Raw genomic sequence first — 19,914 nt, 5'->3', positions numbered from 1 at the left:
AGCTTTTTAAGATTTATTTATTTTTTTAAATTAAGTGAAAGGCAGAGGCAGGGAGGCAGAGAGACTCCTGTATGTGTCCCACCTGGGATCCACCTGGCAAGCTCTCTATAGGGCGATGCTCTGCCTATCTGGGGCCGCTGCTCTGTTGGCTCAGCATCTGAGCTACTTCCGCGCTTGAGGCGAGGCCATGGAGCCATCCTCAGCACCTGGGGCCAAATTGTTCAGACCATTGGAGCCGTAGCTGCGGGAGGAAAGGAGAGAGAGAGAAAAAAAAGAGAGAAGGGAGAGAGGGAGAGGTGGGGAAGCAGATGATCGCTTCTCCTGTTTGCCCTTACCATGAATCAAACCCAGGACTTCCACATGCTGGGCTGAAGTTCTACCGCTGAGCCAACTGGCCAGGGCCTCCAATAGCTTTTAAAGGAAAATCAACACTGATTTTAAATTTGATGAGGGGTGTTAAGGATGTTCACATGGATCTTGTCTTTGCCAAGAATTGTGTACTTCTGAACATATAAAAAGTCCAGCTGTTTTTTCTGTTCCTCCTATTCTTTCTAAGAAAGGGAGTTTCGTGCTCCAACTTTGGCATCCCTAGAAAACTGCATGAAGCTTTCTCAGATGGCTGTGCAGGGCCTTCAGCAGTTTAAGTCGCCCCTTCTGCAGCTCCCTCACATCGAAGAGGACAATCTCAGAAGGGTTTCTAATCATAAAAAGGTAATTCTTTGCTACTTTAAAATCACTTTTAAGCAGTTATGTTAGTTAAAAAGAATATGAGTGAAAGTTTTCTAGAAATGGTTAACTCAGTTTTTTAGATTTGGAATATCTTAAACTTTCTAAAACTATCCCTCAGCTGGTTCTATTATCCTTTTCTTGATTAGATGATTTTACTATGATGGGGGGTCAGTGCATTTTTAGCAGTTAACACTTTGTTCTTTATATTATGTTACTAAAAATAAATGTACTAAGCAAAAATGCACTGTGTACTTTCCAGTAATTTTATTTGTGGCTTAAATATTGGGCAGTGTTTATTAGTTTAGTATGAACAGAGTAAGCATTAAAAAATAAGTAGATCAAATAAAGATAATTTGTATATAGAAAGCACAGTTTATATAGTAAATACATGATAATGAATTTTAAGATATATGAAAAACTTGAGGAAATATAAGAAAATACTGAAGGAAATTGTAATTTTGTATATTTTAAACATTAGTTTTTATGTGTTAGACAAAGTAGGCAGAAGGTAGACATTGAATTTGATAGTGTATTAAGGTAAAAAATAATATATATTAGAAATTTGCATCAGAGTTCTCCTTTCAAGTAGTGTTACACTTATAAATTTGATCACATTTTAAGTCATAAATGGAAATTTCAGAATCCAAAAGCAGGCATTTCACATGCCTCACAATCTCATTTGTGGCTGTGAAAGTGAAAATAGGCAGGAGACACCTGGAGACTAAGGAATGTTCTGCGGAGTCCCCATGTGGCGAGATGGCTATCACAGTAGTAAAGGACAGCTATATGTAGAAAATAACAAAAAATGAGCAATTGCACTTGGAGATACATTCCTACTTTTAAGTTTTTATCATTAAAACGGAAAATAAAGGTGAGCAAACTGAGCATATCAAATTACAATAGTTCTTGCCTGGGTCAAAATTCTATATGAATACTGTTTTTCTTCAATAACTTTATTCTAATTAAAAAAAACAAAACAAACCCTGTAATAAAAAAAAAATCCTAAATTTAAATTTCTTTGGAGAAAAAGGCCATGAAATGCTATAAAGTTGTATTTGCCGCTTTGAAATATATGTAGTCTTAACATTTTTCCAAAAGTTTTTGGATTTTGTTTTGGTAAACATGTTAATAATTTTCCTTTATGAAAAGTTTTATGACTTGACGATTTCCTTTCTTTCACTCTTAAATTCAGTACAAAATAAAGACTATCCAGGATTTGGTGAGTTTAAAAGAAGCAGATCGTCACAATCTACTACACTTCCTTGAAGATGAAAAATATGAAGAGGTTATGGCCGTCCTGGGGAGTTTTCCATATGTGACTATGGACATAAAATCACAGGGTAATTGGGAGGTTCCCCTGTGGAACACTGCTTCCCTTTTGCTAGAATAGCTCTTGTTTATTTGACCAAAAGTTGTTAAAACACTTTTTTAAAAATAATTTTATTTAGACAGTTAATTTTAATGGGGTGACATTGGTCAGCTAGAGAACACAGATTTAGAGAAAACATCTCCATAGCATTTTTTTTTTTTTTGTATTTTTCTGAAGCTGGAAACGGGGAGAGACAGTCAGACAGACTCCCGCATGCACCCAACCAGGATCCACCCGGCACACTCTGCCCACCAGGGGGCGATGCTCTGCCCCTCCGGGCATCGCTCTGTTGCGACCAGAGCCACTCTAGCGCCTGGGGCAGAGGCCAAGGAGCCATCCCCAGCGCCCGGGGCCATCTTTGCTCCAATGGAGCCTTGGCTGCGGGAGGAGAAGAGAGAGACAGAGAGAAGGAGGGGTGGGGGTGGAGAAGCAAATGGGTGCTTCTCCTATGTGCCCTGGCCGGGAATCGAACCCGGGTCCCCCACACGCCAGGCCGCCGCTCTACCGCTGAGCCAACCGGCCAAGGCCTCTCCATATCATTTTGACGTTCGATTATGTTGTATACCATCACCCACGGTCAAATCGTCCTTCGTCACCCTTCATTTGGTTTTCTTTATACCCCTCCCAACCCACTACCCCCTTCCTCTCCTCCCTCCCCCTCCCCCTGGTAACCACTGCACTCTTATCTATGCCCATGAGTTTTAATTTTGAAAACACTTCATTGACTAACAACTTGTAATTAGTCTTTGGAGAATTATAGTTTGCCTGTCAGATTTACTGTGTTGGAAAATGATGTATACTTAATAGTTTTGAGAACACTAAAAGAGTCTTACTTTTATTGTCCTCGTAATATAGTAGGATTAAGTTTGAGGAGTCTTCTCTAATTCAACTTTCAGGACTATCTTTACAAACAATGAAAGACAGTTCCAGCTGTAATGAAGGATACTTAAAATATATCTTGTTAGTGTTAAAAACATAGCTGCTTTATGCTAAAATTAATTTTAAAAACCTGCCTGACTAGGCGGTGGCGCAATGCATAGAGCATTGGACTTGGACGCAGTGGACCCAGGTTCAAAACCCCAAGATCGCTGGCACGAGTGCAGGCTCATCCAGTTTGAGTGCAGGCTCACCAACTTGAGCACGAGCTCATTGGCTTGAGCGTGGGATCATAGACATGACCTCTTGGTCTCTGGCTTGAGCCCAGAGGTCGCTGGCTTGAACCCAAGGTGACTGGCTTGAACCCAAGTTTGCTGGCTTGAGCAAGGGGTCACTCACTCTGCTGTAGTTCCCCGGTCAAGGCACATGAGAAAGCAATCAGTTAACAACTTAAGGAGAATAAGGAGCCGCAATGGAGAATTGATGCTTCTCATCTCTCTCTCTTCCTGTCTGTCTGTGTCACAAAAAAAATTTTTTTTTCTAAATCTAATTTATGTTAAGACTTGAAAATTACCATATTCTCTGCCACATTTCATTTGTTTTTCTTGACTTATCTCGAGCTATGTGTTTGCTTGGAGTGAAAAAAATAGAGTTTTTTTTTAACCTACATAATTGCTCCGTTCCCATTTTAATAGCTGAATGATATCGTAGAATGATAGAATTATCTGCTTATAGAGATTATCTGCTTCATTCATTCATTGTGACATTTTTCTGAGCTTTGACATTTATTAAGTTACTGTTGTAACATTTTTTGTGGGACCAAGAATACAAAGACACATTAGGAATGGTTTCTGTCTTTAAAGGGCTTATAGTCTAGTTGGGGAAATAAGTCATAAAGATAGGATAAAAACAAGGAATTAATAGGCTAAGTGTTAAGTGAATGACACAGACATTGTGCACTTAATTTATTCAATAAATATTGAGGGATTATGTTGTATACCCATCACCCACGGTCTTTGGTGTGTTAGGGAAGCAGTGGTGAGTAAGAGAAAGCCTCTGCCTTATTAAGTTTGCATTGTAATTGTAATTGAGCTAAACATCTTCCAAAGATTGGGTGTTTGAGAAAGGGAGGTAAATTGTGATCGAGTTTCAAATGGCTGTTGTGTAGGATACATGTAGTAAAATCTGGGGCTGCTTTGATGAGGAGTTAGGACTTCTTTGTGGGCCATGCACTTTCAGACATTAATAACATAAAGCATCTTTCAGGACCATAATCATTTAATCATAACTTGTTAAAAAAATCTAGCTTGGGACTGAAGAGATATATAACCAATGGTTATGAAAAGTATATACTGCTGAAAAATATGAATGTTAGATTTTTATTAGATGTGTAAGGTAAGATTATTCAGTCTCACTGCAGAACTTTATGAAGTGTATCATTTCATAGTATTTTGTATAGACAGTTTATTACTTTGTATTTTTACAGTGCTCTCCATATGTGTAATGTGGGCAGTATAGTTAATGGAGGGAGAGTAGAACTAGAGAAGCAGAAAAGGGGCAGCTGCCTGACCTAGTGCTGGAAATGGTGGTCCCTTTCCTCATGTTGCTGGCAGTTACATAGACTCTCTGGTTGGCTCTTTTTCACTTTAGTGTCAAGCAGCAGGTAGACATTGTTAGAGCTGTTAATTGCACACACAACTGTGCAGTGTCGATGAATATGTAGCCCAGATTTTATTTGAGGTAGTAGAGACTTCCTGGTTGAAAAAAGGACATTGTTCCTTTTTTGATGCCTCGCTGTTGTCCCAGCCAGTGTTGGATACAAGTTACAGGTTAGAGGCCATTCTCTTCACCTGGTGGCATGTCAGTGCAGGCCAGGACAGACTGTGCTCACTTCACTGAGTGAAGTGAAACACGACAAACAGGGAAACCTGTAGTCAGAAATACATAGCGAAGAAAATGTTTATAGATAAAATTAGGGCAGTTGTAATTCCTGGTAAATTCATGTATCTATCATTTCTCAACTCTGTGGTTACATATAAAAGGAAGGCAGTTATTAATTTTATAATATATGGTGAGGGGTGACGAGGAGAAAGAGGAGAAAAAAATGGGAAAATTATTGTTTCTTCTGGAGAGAGAGAACTCAAGAAAAGAACCTTGCCAGACCCTGGCTGGTTGGCTCAGTGGTAGAGCATTGGCCTGGTGTGCAGAAGTCCCGAGTTCGATTCCCGGCCAGGGCACACAGGAGAGGCGCCCATCTGCCTCTCCACCCCTCCCCCTCTTCTTCCTCTCTGTCTCTCTCTTCCCCTCCCGCAGCAAGGCTCCATTGGAGCAAAGATGGCCCGGGCGCTGGGGATGGCTCCTTGGCCTCTGCTCCAGGCGCTAGAGTGGCTCTGGTTGCGGCAGAGCGACGCCCCGGAGGGGCAGAGCATCGCCCCCTGGTGGGCAGAGCGTCGCCCCCTGGTGGGCGTGCCGGAGGATCCCAGTCGGGCGCATGCGGGAGTCTGACTGTCTCTCCCCGTTTCCAGCTTCAGAAAAATACCAAAAAAAAAAAAAAAAAAGAACCTTGCCAAGCCAAGTCCCTCATCCAGTTAAGGAGGTTGTCAATTTCTGTGCTGTAAGGTCTGAATCATGCCATGTCTTCGAAAACCTGAGTGAGGAAGTAAAAAAATTTTGCAAGGTAATAATTGTTAGTTGCTTATTGTGAGTGCCAAGTGGACAGAGTGACATGGTGATACATGGTCTCCTGGATGAGCCTCATGAGACATGCTGGTCTGGTTCCTCTCGGATGGGAGGACATGTGGAGATTTTTAGAGATGGAACCTCTTGGTATAAGTTTTAGAAGGACTGAATATGTGTGGTTTAAAAGGAAGGGGGTTTGGAGAATATTCAGGAGGGAACTTCTCGGGCTGAGGGGTGGCTTCTTCCTGCTGTCATCCCTACCTATTTGATATTTCCCTTGTGAAGTTCTCCTTGGGGTATTGGGGAATAGGAGTGTAGGAGCATTTGATTGTAGATAATCCTAGAGATTTTTCTCATCCGGGCCTGTAGGAACTTGATAAAGAAGGGGGCAAGCATTAAAATTAGGCACAGAATTAGGATTGGTCCTATAATTGGTGCTAGCATGGAGAACAAGGGTTTTTTCCACCATTGTTTGGAGTAGGGGTCAGTACCGACCCGGCTACTGTGAATTTGTTTTTGAAGTTTTTAGAGAGAGTTGATATTCTCCTCGACCAGGCCAGACTCGTTAATGTAGTAGCAACACTGTTTCTGTAAAAAGAGGCAAATACCGCCCTTCTCTGCTGTTAGTAGGTGTAAAGCCCTCCGGTTTTGTAGGGTGACCTGAGCTAGAGAGGTCAGTTGTCTCTGGAAGGAGGCTAGAGAGGTGGCTGAGTTATCAAGGGCCTGTTCTAGGTCTGCCTTTAGTTGGTTAGTAGTCCATATACTATGGCCTAAGCCAGCCCCACCTGTCCCTATAGCTGTTATAGAGGTGGCAAGGGTAAAGCCAAGGAGGACCGGGAGGAAGGCAGCCTGTTTATTCCTGCTTGTTCTCAGCTGGTTTGAAAATTCTTACTCTCCATAATATATATGTTAGTTGTGGCACAACTATTACCGGGACACAAGGGGGAGGGGAGAAGAGGTGTTTAAGGTTTTTAGAATGGTTCCATTGCACCAGAAATGAGTTCTGTTAGGGTTGGTTAGAGAAATTTTGATTGGGATAGTCTTATTCCATAATGGGGTAGGCCGATTGGTATAGCAAATTGAGAGAGAGGGTCTTTTTGGAAGAGAGGAACTCCAGAGAGAGAAAAAGGGTCTTGAATTTTGTTGGTGTTGAGTGGGTATGGTAAAGGAACTGCAGTGATGGGAGGCTTGTTTAAAAAGGCACAGAGAAAGCAATGAGAAGTGTTGTATGCAGAAGTGAGGTTGAGAACTTGGATGCCCTGCTTGATGAGTCCTAGCCATGAGAAAGGTCGGGAGTAGGGGTGTATTTATAGGGTTTCAGATTTTTCTGTTTCGCAAGGGCAGGTTTCAGGGTTGGTGTGTAGGGTTAGGTAGATTTTTCCAATTTTCTGATTGGCGAAGGTCTGCATGCGATTCTGTAAGAAACTAATGAACAAACGTAAGAGGCAGGGTCCAAAAGTTAGAAAAATAAATAGGAGAGTGAGTGGACCAATGAAAGGCAATAGTCAACACACCCAGTTTGTGTGAAACCACTGATGCTTACGAATTCACTGGGCTTCAGAAAGAGAGAGAGAGAGAGAGAGAGAGAGAAAGACAGGGCAGTGGCCAGTCCCCTGCCCCTAGACCTATTTTTATAGAAATTCTTAAAGCAACAAGAAGAGGAATTACCTGTATATCTCAATTGGTCCTTAGATTGACGGGTAGTGTATTAGGAATTGAAAGAGGCTCATGGGGTGGGATTAGGTTGATATTTGGGGTGAGATAGATTAGGGTACGGGTTTCTGTCCAATTAGTAGGAAGACACATATAGCTGTTGGACCCAAACAAGTAAAAAGCCCCTGATTGGTTGATACAGGATGAGAGGTGGATAGAGTATAGAAGGACAAGGGGTCAGTTTTGTTTCTCTGTTTTTGAGCTCCAGATAGTCAGGGTGGAGGAAAGAGTCACCCCAATAAGTGGGGAGAGTAAAGGATCATTAGTTAGGGTGACTAATTAAACATTCTTCGGAAACCAGTTTTCTGACTGTTCAAATTCTTTTTTCTCGGGACAAACCTCCTACAGTCTGCACAAACCTTCTACATACACCTTCAACTTTCATGAACTTTCTTATCCAGAAATAACTGGCCTTCATAACAACTTGCTTTTCCTTTTTCTTTCAAAAGTATTTCTATACCTTAAACCTTCTATTATCAAAACCATACAATTCCTTTCTAGTCAGAACTCTTGATTTAAAAATCTTTAACTTTTAGTGACAATTAAGTTGGCTTTCGTTTTACTCTAGTTTCCCTTTTCCCAAAGTGGTCAGGATAATGGAAGATAATGTTTGATAAGTTATATTAATTTTAATGTTAATTTATTTTAATATTTGTAAGAATGAGACGGCTTTCGAACTCCAGGTATGCAGGCTTTATTAGAGGAGAAAGACCTGCTGGGGCACCTCTCTGAGAGGAAGGGCCCCCAAAACAGACTGAGACAAAATTTTATAGGGTTGGGGATAGCCTCGAGCAAGGGTGTGCTGGTATGTTAGGCTTTCTGGTCTACTCTTCCTTGGGGCGATTGACCAGCTTCCTGGATCACGGTGTGTGGATCTGTCACGTGAAAGTCAATCCTTGGGTGATGTAATGCTGGAAGCGCCTCTTGGACAGTCTTTGAACAGTTTACTGAGTCACCTGTAAATCCTGCAAGTGCTTAGGGAAAGGGTGGTTATATTTCTACACTTTGCAGTTAGAGTTTAAGTCCTAGTGACCACTGCTTCTAGCTGGAATTAGCAGCAGGTCCCAGCCTACAATAGGCATGGGGCATTGAGACAAGAGGAATAAAGGAGATGCTATACATTAAATAAAGCAACAAAATCGGACTGTCAATACCCAAAGTAGAGATCTTCGAGGGATAAATAAAATTTAAGTATTCAGGCAAGGCATAATAGATGGCCCTTGTGTTCACAAGAAATGAGATCAGTTTATCTGCTACTTGGAAGAAATAATACCTTAGGCTTGTGAACGATGTCCTTGGGCCTTCGGTGGCAATTCCCAGCATGCTGGGCAAGGTCAGGTTCAGAAGTAGCTGGAGCAGGGCTAGAAGAGACTGAACCCTCCCTCCATGGAGCAAGGGGCAGCTTACCTTCTCGTGTCCCTCTTTCCACAGCAATGATGTGTCCCTTGATGGGGCCGGGAAGCCTGGCAGGCTTCAGTTCAATGACCTTTTTCCACTCTGGAGCAGGGCCCTGATGGAATTCTATGAAGTCCTTTAGGGTGCTGGAGCCTTTAAAAGTGTATGCCACAAACTGGTATTTTCTGACTTCTTTTGGGCCTTATTTGCCTTTTCTGTTACTTTCTTGGCCATTATAGACCTTAAAAGCCATGCTCAGAAGATCTCACTGAGGGGCTTGACTAAAAGACCAAAATTGGGAATCTAGTGTTTAAGGAAGCTTATTAGACCGAGGAAAGAAAAGATTTGATCTGTGGTGGTAGGTGGTTGGAGATTGTGGAGGGTCTGAGTTCAATCTAGGGTGAGACCTCAGGTAGTAGGGGTTAAGGTGATGCCCAGATAGACTACGGACTAAGAGTAAAGTTGAGCCTTAGCAGAGAAGAGGCCATCTCACTTCATGGCGAGGAAGTTAAGGGTGGAGGTGTGTCTCCTTGAGGCAGGCAGGGAGGGACTGCAGAGGAGTAGGTTATTTACATATTGTAAGAGAGTACTAGTTTTGAGATTGCATGTTGCTAAATCCTGAGCTAGTGCCTGCCCAAACAGGTGTGGGCTGTTTCTGAACCCCTGGGGTAAGATAGTCCATGTAAGTTGCTGGGCTGCATTAGTGTCCGGGTCAGTCTAGGTGAATGCAAACAGAAAGTAAGAGTCAGCGTGTACAGGGATGGTAAAGAAGGCATTCTTGAGGTCTAGGACCGTGAAGTGAGTGGTGTTTGAGGGAATGTATGACAGTAACCTATAGAGATTAGGGACTACTAGATGGAGGGGAATTACCGCCTCATTGATTAGGCATAAGGCTTGTACGAGGCGATAAGCCCCTGAAGGTTTTCGAACAGGAAGGATGGGGGTATTGCAGGGAGAGTCCCTGGGGATGAGTAAATCTTGATTTAAGAGGTGGATAATTATTGGTTTAAGGCCTTAGAAACAAACACAGTTAGTTAGCCCTGGCTGGTTGGCTCATTGGTAGAGTGTCGGCCTGGCATGCAGAAGTCCTGGGTTCAATTCCCGGCCAGGGCACACAGGAGAAGCGCCCATCTGCTTCTCCACCCCTCCCCCTCTCCTTCCTCTCTGTCTCTCTCTTCCCCTTCCACAGCGAGGCTCCATTGGAGCAAAGATGGCCCGGGTGCTGGGGATGGCTCCTTGGCCTCTGCCCCAGGTGCTAGAGTGGCTCTGGTCGCGACAGAGCAACGCCCTGGAGGGGCAGAGCATCGCCCCCTGTGGGCAGAGCGTTGCCCCCTGGTGGGCGTCCCGGGTGGATCCCGGTCGGGCGCATGTGGGAGTCTGTCTGACTGTTTATCCCCGTTTCCAGCTTCAGAAAAATACAAAAAAAAAAAAAAAGAAACAGACACAGTTACACATTAAACAAAGATTTTACATATAAATTATGAATTAAGGAATTTAAATGAGCGCGCTTTACTTGTTTCAATTAAAATTATACTAGAGATTTTCTGACAAATAGAAACAAGACGGATTACTCACATAGCTTAATATATAATTCTATTTTAAAAAATTTTTCGAGATGGCAGGGAGTTGTCAGCATAGAGGGGAGGAAGAGAGAAAGCAGACAGATGGACAGCGTGTACAGCTGGATGGAAAGAAGGAGGGTCAGAATCTGCAGGAGGAGGGGGAAGAGACCAAGGAGAGACAGGCGGAGCGGCAGCCTGTGTGGGGCGGGAGGGTTAAGAACACAGTGGAGAAGGGAGGGGCCCCTGGCCAGCAGGGGAGGAGAAGAGAGACTGGTATTTATTTTTTTTTTTTTTGCATTTTTTCTGAAGCTGGAAACAGGGAGAGACAGTCAGACAGACTCCCGCATGCGCCCGACCGGGATCCCCCCGGCACGCCCACCAGGGGGCGACGCTCTGCCCACCAGGGGGCGATGCTCTGCCCATCCTGGGCGTCGCCATGTTGCGACCCTCCTGGGTGTCGCCATGTTGCGACCAGAGCCACTCTAGCGCCTGGGGCAGAGGCCACAGAGCCATCCCCAGCGCCCGGGCCATCTTTGCTCCAATGGAGCCTTGGCTGCGGGAGGGGAAGAGAGAGACAGAGAGGAAGGCGTGGCGGAGGGGTGGAGAAGCAAATGGGCGCTTCTCCTATGTGCCCTGGCCGGGAATCGAACCAGGGTCCTCCGCACACTAGGCTGACGCTCTACCGCTGAGCCAACCGGCCAGGGCCGAGAGACTGGTATTTGCAAGTGAATGAGAAGCAGGATTCTGCGAAGGGAGAGGGCTTTCTGGAGGAGAGAGACTCTAGTGGAAAAGATTTGCAGAGGGACCAGAGAGGAGTCCCGAGAGAGAGGTGCCCCTGGGGGTCAGGCAGGAGGGAGAGAGAGTTGTGAGTCTGCGGAGAAGGAAAGATTAGGAGCAGAGGTTTTAGGTGAGATTTCTCTGGCCAAAAATGGCTTGTGTGTGGGACAAGCAGTACAGATATTAAGGACAGGAGAGCTACAGAATCAGAGAGTTAGCCCGGACGAGCTGCCGCTGTCCACAGTTTCCCTGATTGTAAGTTCAGCCGGCAAGGGGATCATCCAGGAAGCTGGTGCCCCGTCCAGGGTTTCGGCACCAGATGTAAGAATGAGATGGCACTCGAACTCCAGGTGTGCAGGCTATATTAGAGGAGAAAAACCTACGGGGGCACTTGGGGGGGGGGGGGAATGGGCCCCAAAAACAGACTGAGGCAAAATTTTATGGGGTTGGGGATAGCCTTGAGCAAGGGTGTGCTGGTATGTTTGGCTTTCTGGAATACTCTTCTTTGGGGCAATTGACCAGCTTCCTGGAACCCCTCTGTCCCAGGGCGATTGTCCGGTAATTAAGGGTGGGGTCAGGCAGCCAAGCGGAACAGCAAAAGGGCAGTTGTAATTCTTGGTAAATTCATGTATCTATCAATATTAAACTTATTTCATTATTAGAGTTTTGGGGCTGTGTATGGCAAACATGATTTTAAAAATTAATTGCAAAAATACTTTTTAAAATATAAACAATATTTTGAAGTTCTTCCCTTAAAAATAAATTTTTTCAGTGTGGCTTAAAATGCTAGTTTTAGGTTTTATTCTGATAGGCAGGCACTGAACATACAGGTAAAGTCTGGTGAGTATATGGTGTGCACAATTTAATAGTGACACAACCCTATTTATAATATTACTTTGAGAGGTTTTTTTTTATTTTAGAGATAAACATTGATTTGTTGTTCCACTTATTTATGCATTCATTGTTTGATTCTTGTGTGTGCCCTGACTGGGGATCACTCTGCAACCTCGATATATGGGGACAACGCTCTAACCAACTGAGCTACCTGGCCAGGGCACATATTTCTTTTAAAAAACCTGGGTTTGAAACTTGGCAGTGCATATTTAGCCATTATGTGACCTTCAGTATTTTGCTTTATTTCTGAATCTCAGTTTCTTTTTAAATGTGTAAGTAATAAAAATCCTTCATAGAGCTACGTTAAGGATTTAAATGAGTGCATTGCTGAAGGCATCTACTGGAGAGTAGTCAATAAATTATTTTTTATTGAATACATTTTAAAATATAGTATATTTTAAATACTGAAGTACCAAATTCTTTTGTGTAAGTTTTGTTGTTTGCATTGACATAGAACTTAATTTTTACTTTATTTTTTACTCAATATTTTTACTTTTCATTGTACAGTATTGGATGATGAAGACAGCAACAACATCACAGTAGGATCCCTAGTTACAGTGCTGGTTAAATTGACAAGGCAAACAATGGCAGTAAGTAATCTATTTGTACTTTTATGCTTAAGTTAACATATTATTTAACCAATGTCACCCTAATAAATTTAATAAAAAGAAAAAATTTATGTTAGTTTTTATATTTAATTTCTCATTTTAAGTTATACATTCTCAAAGCAAAACTATCGAGTAGCAAAATCTAATTTTGCGGCCCTGGCCGGTTGGCTCAGTGGTAGAGCGTCGGCCTGGCGTGCAGAAGTCCCGGGTTCGATTTCCAGCCAGGGCACACAGGAGAAGCGCCCATCTGCTTCTCCACCCCTCCCCCTCTCCTTCCTCTCTGTTTCTCTCTTCCCCTCCTGCAACTGAGGCTCCATTGGAGCGAAGATGGCCGGGCCCTGGGGATGGCTCCTTGGCCTCTGCCCCAGGCGCTAGAGTGGCTCTGGTCGCCACAGAGCGACGCCCCCTGGTGGGCGTGCCGGGTGGATCCCGTTCGGGCGTATGCGGGAGTCTGTCTGACTGTCTCTCCCCGTTTCTAGCTTCAGAATAATACAAAAAAAAAAAATCTAATTTTGCAAGCTCTGTTAGCTGTTTTGAAATTTTAAATTAACTTGTAGTTTTTCACATTGGTTTTCACAGAAAACCTTGGAAAATAGATTATTTCTTCATGTGATGATTTAATATCCTATGAAACATTATAATAGGGTTGTGGATATGGTTCTTAAACTTTAAAGTGCTGTATGGGCCTTGGCTGGGTTGCTTAGTGGATCAGGTGTTGATGAACTGTGCCAGAGGTCATGGGTTTGACCCCCGGTCAGGGCACACACGAGTGGCAATCAAATAACAAAAATAACTTCTAATGTGAAAAATTTATTCTGTCTGAGAAAAAATTCAGGCAGTGCAGAAAAATATAGGAAGAAATTAACATTAGCTAAAACCCTGCCAGTCTGTGATTACCGTATTTCCTCATGTAAATAAGACACACCTTTTTTCAAAAAAGTTGGAATCTATAAACTGGATGCATCTTATACAGTGGTTGTATATTTTTTACTTGCATTTTCTGCTTTTTTGCGCAGATGAGGAGTTGTGTGAATTTTATGATGAATAAAACTTCAGTCCAGTAACTTTATGTAATACTTTTTTCCCCCAAACTTCGGGCCCCAAAATCAAGGTGCATCTTTTTCAATGGAGCATCTTATACTTGGGGAAATACAGTATCAGTTTTGAAGCTCAGGCCTTTCTACATCCTAATGCATGAATATCCATGGAGTTAAATGTATATATTTTATCATGGATCCCTTCTCTCACTTCCCTTAGGAAACCCCAATGACCAGAATTAAGTCCTGTATAAATTCTTTCATATGTTTCCCCAGGGTTGTATTTACTATCTGGACTTTACAGTACATATAAATATATATAAATATATATATATATATATAAACATATATACTGGTATTTTCCTCATTTCTTTTTATTAAATTCAGTCATATTGTGTATGCTTCCTGCATCTTGTTTTTCTCAGCTTTTATTATATATTTATATTACTTTTCAAGTTATAACTGTAGTTATAACTTGTTTTTAATAGACTATATAGTATTTCTACTCAGTTTATTCAACTAGTGGTATATTTTAGCCTGTTTTGCTATTGGATCTGTGAGCATCTGCAGAAAACATTAGCTGCCTTTAGACCCCACGTCTAAAACCTCTGGTAGCAAAAAGTATCTTTTGTAGTAGGATATATGAAATCAAAAGATGTTGATTTCATGGTAGGTAGTGGTAAGGAAGCAGCTGTGTCATAAATTCTGGATGAGAAGTGCCTCCTGGGAGGAGAAGAAGCTCTAAGCCAGTGGTCAGGATTAGTTTTGGAATCCGAACTTATACTGCTGACATAGTATTGGAATTACCAACCTGAGAAATGAACAAAAAATTGGCCTTGGGCTGTTGATACTAATTGGTAGAAGAGAAAACAGAACTGCTCTGGAGGAAGGGAAAGAATCGAGTATTATTGTTCAATTCTTGTGTGAACTATACCTTAGATTAAGTATTAGAACCCAGTAATAAGTGGAGAAATGAAGTAGCGATGATAGAATTAGACTAGAAGGTGGCAAATTTTTCTATAAGGGTCCAGTTAGTAATTATTTTAGGTGTTATAAGCTATTTTCTCTGTAGCAGCTGTTGAACTCACAAATGGGCATAATTGTGCTCCAATGAAACTTTATTTAAAAAGCAGGCAATGGGCCTTGGCCAGTGGCTCAGTGGTAGAACGTTGGCCCTGCATGTGGATGTCCTGGGTTTGATTCCTGGTCAGGGCACACAGGAGAAGCGCCCATCTGCTTCTCCACCCCTCCCCCTCTCGCTTCTCTCTCTCACTCTCTCTCTTTCTTTCTCTCTCTTCTCCCCTCCCCTCCTGTGTAGCCATGGCTCCATGGCCTCCACCTCAGGCACTAAAAATAAAAATGGCTTCTGGTAACAGAGCAAGGGCCCCAGATGGGCAGAGCATTGCCCTCCTAGTGGGCTTGCCAGGTGGATCCTGATCAGGGCACATGTGGGAGTCTCTCTCTGCCTTCCCTCCTCTCACTTAAAAAATATTAAATAGAAAAGCAGGCATTGAACCTGACCCCTGAATCAGGCAAACAGTTTAGAGCCTAATAGGTGTCACTGTACTTGTTGGCTTTAGTAATATCAGGGAGTTTATTAAACACAACCCATATCACTTGTCATCTTTTCATATAGATTCTTACTGGAGTTTAAATGCTAAGTGTACTGATTCTAAATGGATTGTATGGTGGATGGATATGTCTTTAGGGCAGGGGTCCCCAAACTTTTTACACAGGGGGCCAGTTCACTGTCCTTCAGACCGTTGGAGGTCTGGATTATAAAAAAAATCTATGAACAATCCCTATGCACACTGCACATATCTTACTTTAAAGTAAAAAAAACAAAACAGGAACAAATACAATATTTAAAATAAAGAACAAGTAAATTTAAATCAACAAACTGACCAGTATTTCAATGGGAACTATGGGCCTACCTTTGGCTAATGAGGTGGTCAATGTCCAGTTCCATATTTGTCACCGCTAGCCATAACAAGTGATATGACGTGCTTCTGGAGCTGTGACGCGTGCGTCCTACTTCACCGGAAGTAGTACTGTACGTGAGCGATGCTGCACTTTGCGGCGCTGCCACATACAGTACTCCCCTCACTGACCACCAGTGAAAGAGGTGCCCCTTCCGGAAGTGTGGCAGGGGCCAGATAAATGGCCTCAGGGGGCCGCAGTTTGGGGACCCCTGCTTTAGGGTATGTGGATTTTCTTAGTGTTCCACTTCTTAGTTACAGATCCAATGAGGAATGTCCCTGTCAGTAATGAATAAACTAATATTGGCCTCGTGAAGTTTTCATGTTAGAAAATAATATATTCCAATTTTCATAACATTAAAATAGTTATATCTGATCACTATTAGAATAAAAGTGAAAATTTAAACTATAAAAATATTTTTAGTATATATGTGTTTACATATCTTTATTATATTTGTAAATTTCAGTAGACTATCCCTTACAAAAAATATTTCAGACAGATGTGAGATATTTCAGAAGGTAAAGTCTGAAGTATCATTTAGTAATGGCTAAATTTGCATACATTTATCATTTAGTGATTGCTAGGTTTCCTGTCCTCTCTAACTGCTCCCCCCACCATTGTTCACCAATTTAAAAACTTGCTGGCAATATATTTTGAAAGCTTGTTTTGCTTATCTGAGAGGTAAATGTGGGCTGTCAGACTTGATATTTTCCTTCTCACCACTTTTAGGAAGTGTTTGAAAAGGAGCAGTCCATCTGTGCTGCAGAGGAACAGCCGGCAGAAGATGTGGTAAAGACTTGAGTTTTCTTAACTGTCTTTCCCGCTGACAGAAATGTGTTTATTTCTGATTTATATTGCTGTGGGAGAATCATTCAATTTATGAAAACATTGAGTTTAGCCATTCACATCTAAAAATTACTAGACTCCCAATTGAAACTATTGCTGTGATTTCTCAATGTGTATGTGTGTTGTGATTTACAGCAGGGCGATACTAACAAGAACAGGATGAAAGGAGGATGGCAACAGAAAGGTAAAGGACCGAAGAAAACCACTAAATCAAAAAAAAAGAAGACTGTAAAAAAGAAACCTATACCTGTGCCATTATCACAGTCAAAGCAACAGAAACAAAAGCAAGCAAATGGAGTCATTGGGAGTGTAAGTTTATTATTGTTATTCTATAATTATCTTTATTAAGGAATAACATACCCTAAGATGTTCAAATCTTATGTGCACAGCTCTGAAGTTGTACATATGTATGTACTCATGATACCAGATCAAGGTATAAAACCTTACCAGCACCCTAGATAGCTCATGTGCCCATTTTCAATCAGTGACCCTTCCACCCACCTCCTTACCCTCCCCCGTATTATTATCATAGATTAGTTTTCCCTATTCTTAAACTTCATGTAATTATGTTTGGCTGCTTTGATTCAACATCATGTTTATGATAGTCATTTATATTGTGTGTAACATCAGTTCATTCGTGTGTGTGTGTGTGATTCTATTGTATGAATATAACACAATTTATCTATCTGTTCTGTGGTTGGCGCACATTTGAGTTGTTTCTAGTTTTTGCCTATTATAATGAAAGGTGCTATGCTTATTCTTGTACATTTCGTTTTATGGGCATTCATTTTTCTTGGGTATGTACCTAGCAGAATTGCTGGTAAAATGGGTGTATATTTAATCATTAAAGAGCCCATTTTCCAAAGTTGTACTAAATTTTGCTTCTGCCAATAATTATGAGTCTAGTTGTTCTACATCTTCAACAATATTTGGTTTTACCAGTCTTCTTTTTTTTTTTTTTTTTTTTGTATTTTTCTGAAGCTAGAAACCGGGAGAGACAGTCAGACAGACTCCTGCATGCGCCCGACCGGAATCCACCCGGCACGCCCACCAGGGTGCAACGCTCTGCCCACCAGGGGGCGATGCTCTGCCCCTCCAGGGTGTGGCTCTGTTGTGACCAGAGCCACTCTAGCGCCTGGGGCAGAGGCCAAGGAGCCATCCCCAGCGCCCGGGCCATCTTTGCTCCAATGGAGCCTCGGTTGCGGGAGGGGAAGAGAGAGACAGAGAGGAAGGAGAGGGGGAGGGGTGGAGAAGCAGATGGGTGCTTCTCCTGTGTGCCCTGGCCGGGAATTGAACCCGGGACTTCTGCATGCCAGGCCGATGCTCTACCACTGAGCCAACCAGCCAGGGCCTTTTTTTTTTTTTTTCTTAATTTTAGCCACTGTGTATCTCTGTGTGTGGTTTTGTTTATATAATATTTACCTGATGACTAATGATATTCAACACCTGTTCATATGCTTACTGGTCATTTGGATATCCTCTTTTTCTAATGGGTTGATTGTCTTATGAATTTGTAGAATTCCTTCCTATTCTGGATATGAGTCTGTTTTTTTACTCTTCATGGTAGCTTTTGTTGGTTCTTAATTTTAATAAAGTCTATTTCATCCATCTTTCATGGTTCTTTCGTGTCCTGTTTAAGGCATCTCTCTCTTTCCCAAGGACATGGAGATATTTTTGTTTTCTTTTACAAGTATTATTTTATTTGTTTTATTTAGCACTATGGTATATCTTCAGTTTTTGTGGGTAATGTGAGTTAGGGATTATGGAGTATTTATCCTAGCACCATTTGTTGAAGAGATCATCCTTTTCTGTCTGAATCACAATGGTGATTTGTTGTGAAACAAGTGACTATAACAGTATATGTGCAGATCTGTTCATGGACTTTCTACTCCATTGCATTCATTATTTGTTCTTGTGCTACTACACACATAGGAGAAGCGTCCATTTGCTTCTCCACACCCCCCCCCCCTTCCTCTCTGTCTCTCTCTTCCCCTCCCGCTGCCAAGGCTCCATTGGAACAAAGATGGCCCTGGAGCTGGGGATGGCTCCTTGGCCTCTGCCCCAGGCGCTAGAGTGGCTCTGGTCGCAGCAGAGTGACGCCCCGGAGGGGCAGAGCATCGCCCCCTGGTGGGCAGAGCATCGCCCCTGGTGGGCGTGCCAGGTGGATCCCAGGTGGGCACATGCGGGAGTCTGTCTGACTGTCTCTCCCCATTTCCAGCTTCAGAATAAAGAAAAAAAAAATTATTCTGCCGTGCTAATTGCTGATGTGTAGAAATACTGTTGCTTTTTAAATATTAATCTTATATCAAGAAGTCTTAATGAATTGATAATAATTCTAACCACTTGTAGATATTTTTAAAAAGATTTTCTACATACATAATTATGCCATCTAAAAATAAAGACAGTTTGCTTTTTTAATTTTAATCTTTGTGCTCTTTCCTTCTGTCTCTCTTAATATACTGGCTAGAACTTTCAATGTAATGTTGATTAGAAGTGAAGATAGTGGTTACTCATGTCATCTTATTGATCTTAGGGAGAAAACAAACATTATTTTACTACCAAGTATGATATTAGCTCCAGGGTTTTGTAGATATTTTTATCGGCTTAAGGAAGTGCTCCCCTGTATTCTCATGCTAAGAATTTTTATGAACAGATACTGAATTTTATTAAATGCTTTTCCTCCATCTAATGAGATGATTGTATGATTTTTCTCCTTATAGGTTAAAATTTTTTAAACAATCATTGCATTACTGGAACAAATCTCATTTGTCATAATGTAGTATACTTTTTTTATATTTATCTGGACTTGATAATATTTTGTTCAGGATTCCTAAATCTCTTATTACTAGAGAATGTTGATTTGTCGTTCTCCTTTCTTGTAATATCCCTGACATGTCTTGTATTGGGTTTATGCTGGCCTCATTACACAAGTTAGGAAGTAGTCTCTCTTTTTCCTAGAAGAGTATGTATAAGATTGGATTTGTTTCTTTTTGAAAGAATTATCTAGAGAAGCCATCTGGGCTTAGAATTTTAAAAAGGTTAAAGCTATAGAGTTCGTATCTTCAACATATTCTACCTTTTTTCTTATATCAGATTTTATAATTCTGTTTTTCAAGGAATTTCTACTTGAGTTATCAACATTTTGACATAAAGCTATTCATAATATTCTTTATTTTTAATGTCTTTTGGATGTGTAGTTATGTTTCTCTCTCTTTTTTTTTTTTTTTTACAGAGACAGAGAGTTAGAGGGATAGATAGGGACAGACAGACAGAAATGCAGAGAGATGAGAAGCATCAATCATCAGTTTTTTGTTGTGGCACTTAGTTGTTCATTGATTGCTTTCTTATATGTGCCTTGACCGTGGGGCTACAGCAGACCGAGTAACCCCTTGCTCAAGCCAGTGACCTTGGGTCCTAGCTGGTGAGCTTTGCTCCAACCAGTTGAGCCC

General features: G+C 41.8%; 1 protein-coding gene across 3 annotated transcripts in view; it reads left to right on the top strand.

Annotated features, from left to right (window-relative positions):
* Positions 1–19,914, top strand: part of SEC63 (SEC63 homolog, protein translocation regulator) — a 99,453-nt gene that overhangs the window by 58,789 nt on the left and 20,750 nt on the right. For 2 of the 3 annotated variants that reach the window (XM_066247666.1, XM_066247669.1), the window contains 5 exons: positions 557–711; positions 1,922–2,069; positions 12,502–12,584; positions 16,349–16,408; positions 16,601–16,774. In XM_066247666.1, coding sequence (XP_066103763.1) covers positions 557–711; positions 1,922–2,069; positions 12,502–12,584; positions 16,349–16,408; positions 16,601–16,774 — 620 coding nt within the window. The remainder of the gene's footprint in view (positions 1–556; positions 712–1,921; positions 2,070–12,501; positions 12,585–16,348; positions 16,409–16,600; positions 16,775–19,914) is intronic. The other variant, XM_066247668.1, reaches the window with a different exon arrangement.

Source organism: Saccopteryx bilineata, chromosome 12 (assembly GCF_036850765.1).
Source record: "Saccopteryx bilineata isolate mSacBil1 chromosome 12, mSacBil1_pri_phased_curated, whole genome shotgun sequence".
NCBI lineage: Eukaryota > Metazoa > Chordata > Mammalia > Chiroptera > Emballonuridae > Saccopteryx > Saccopteryx bilineata.
The sequence above is the reverse complement of the archived record's forward strand: the minus strand, read 5'-3'. Positions and strand labels throughout refer to the sequence as shown.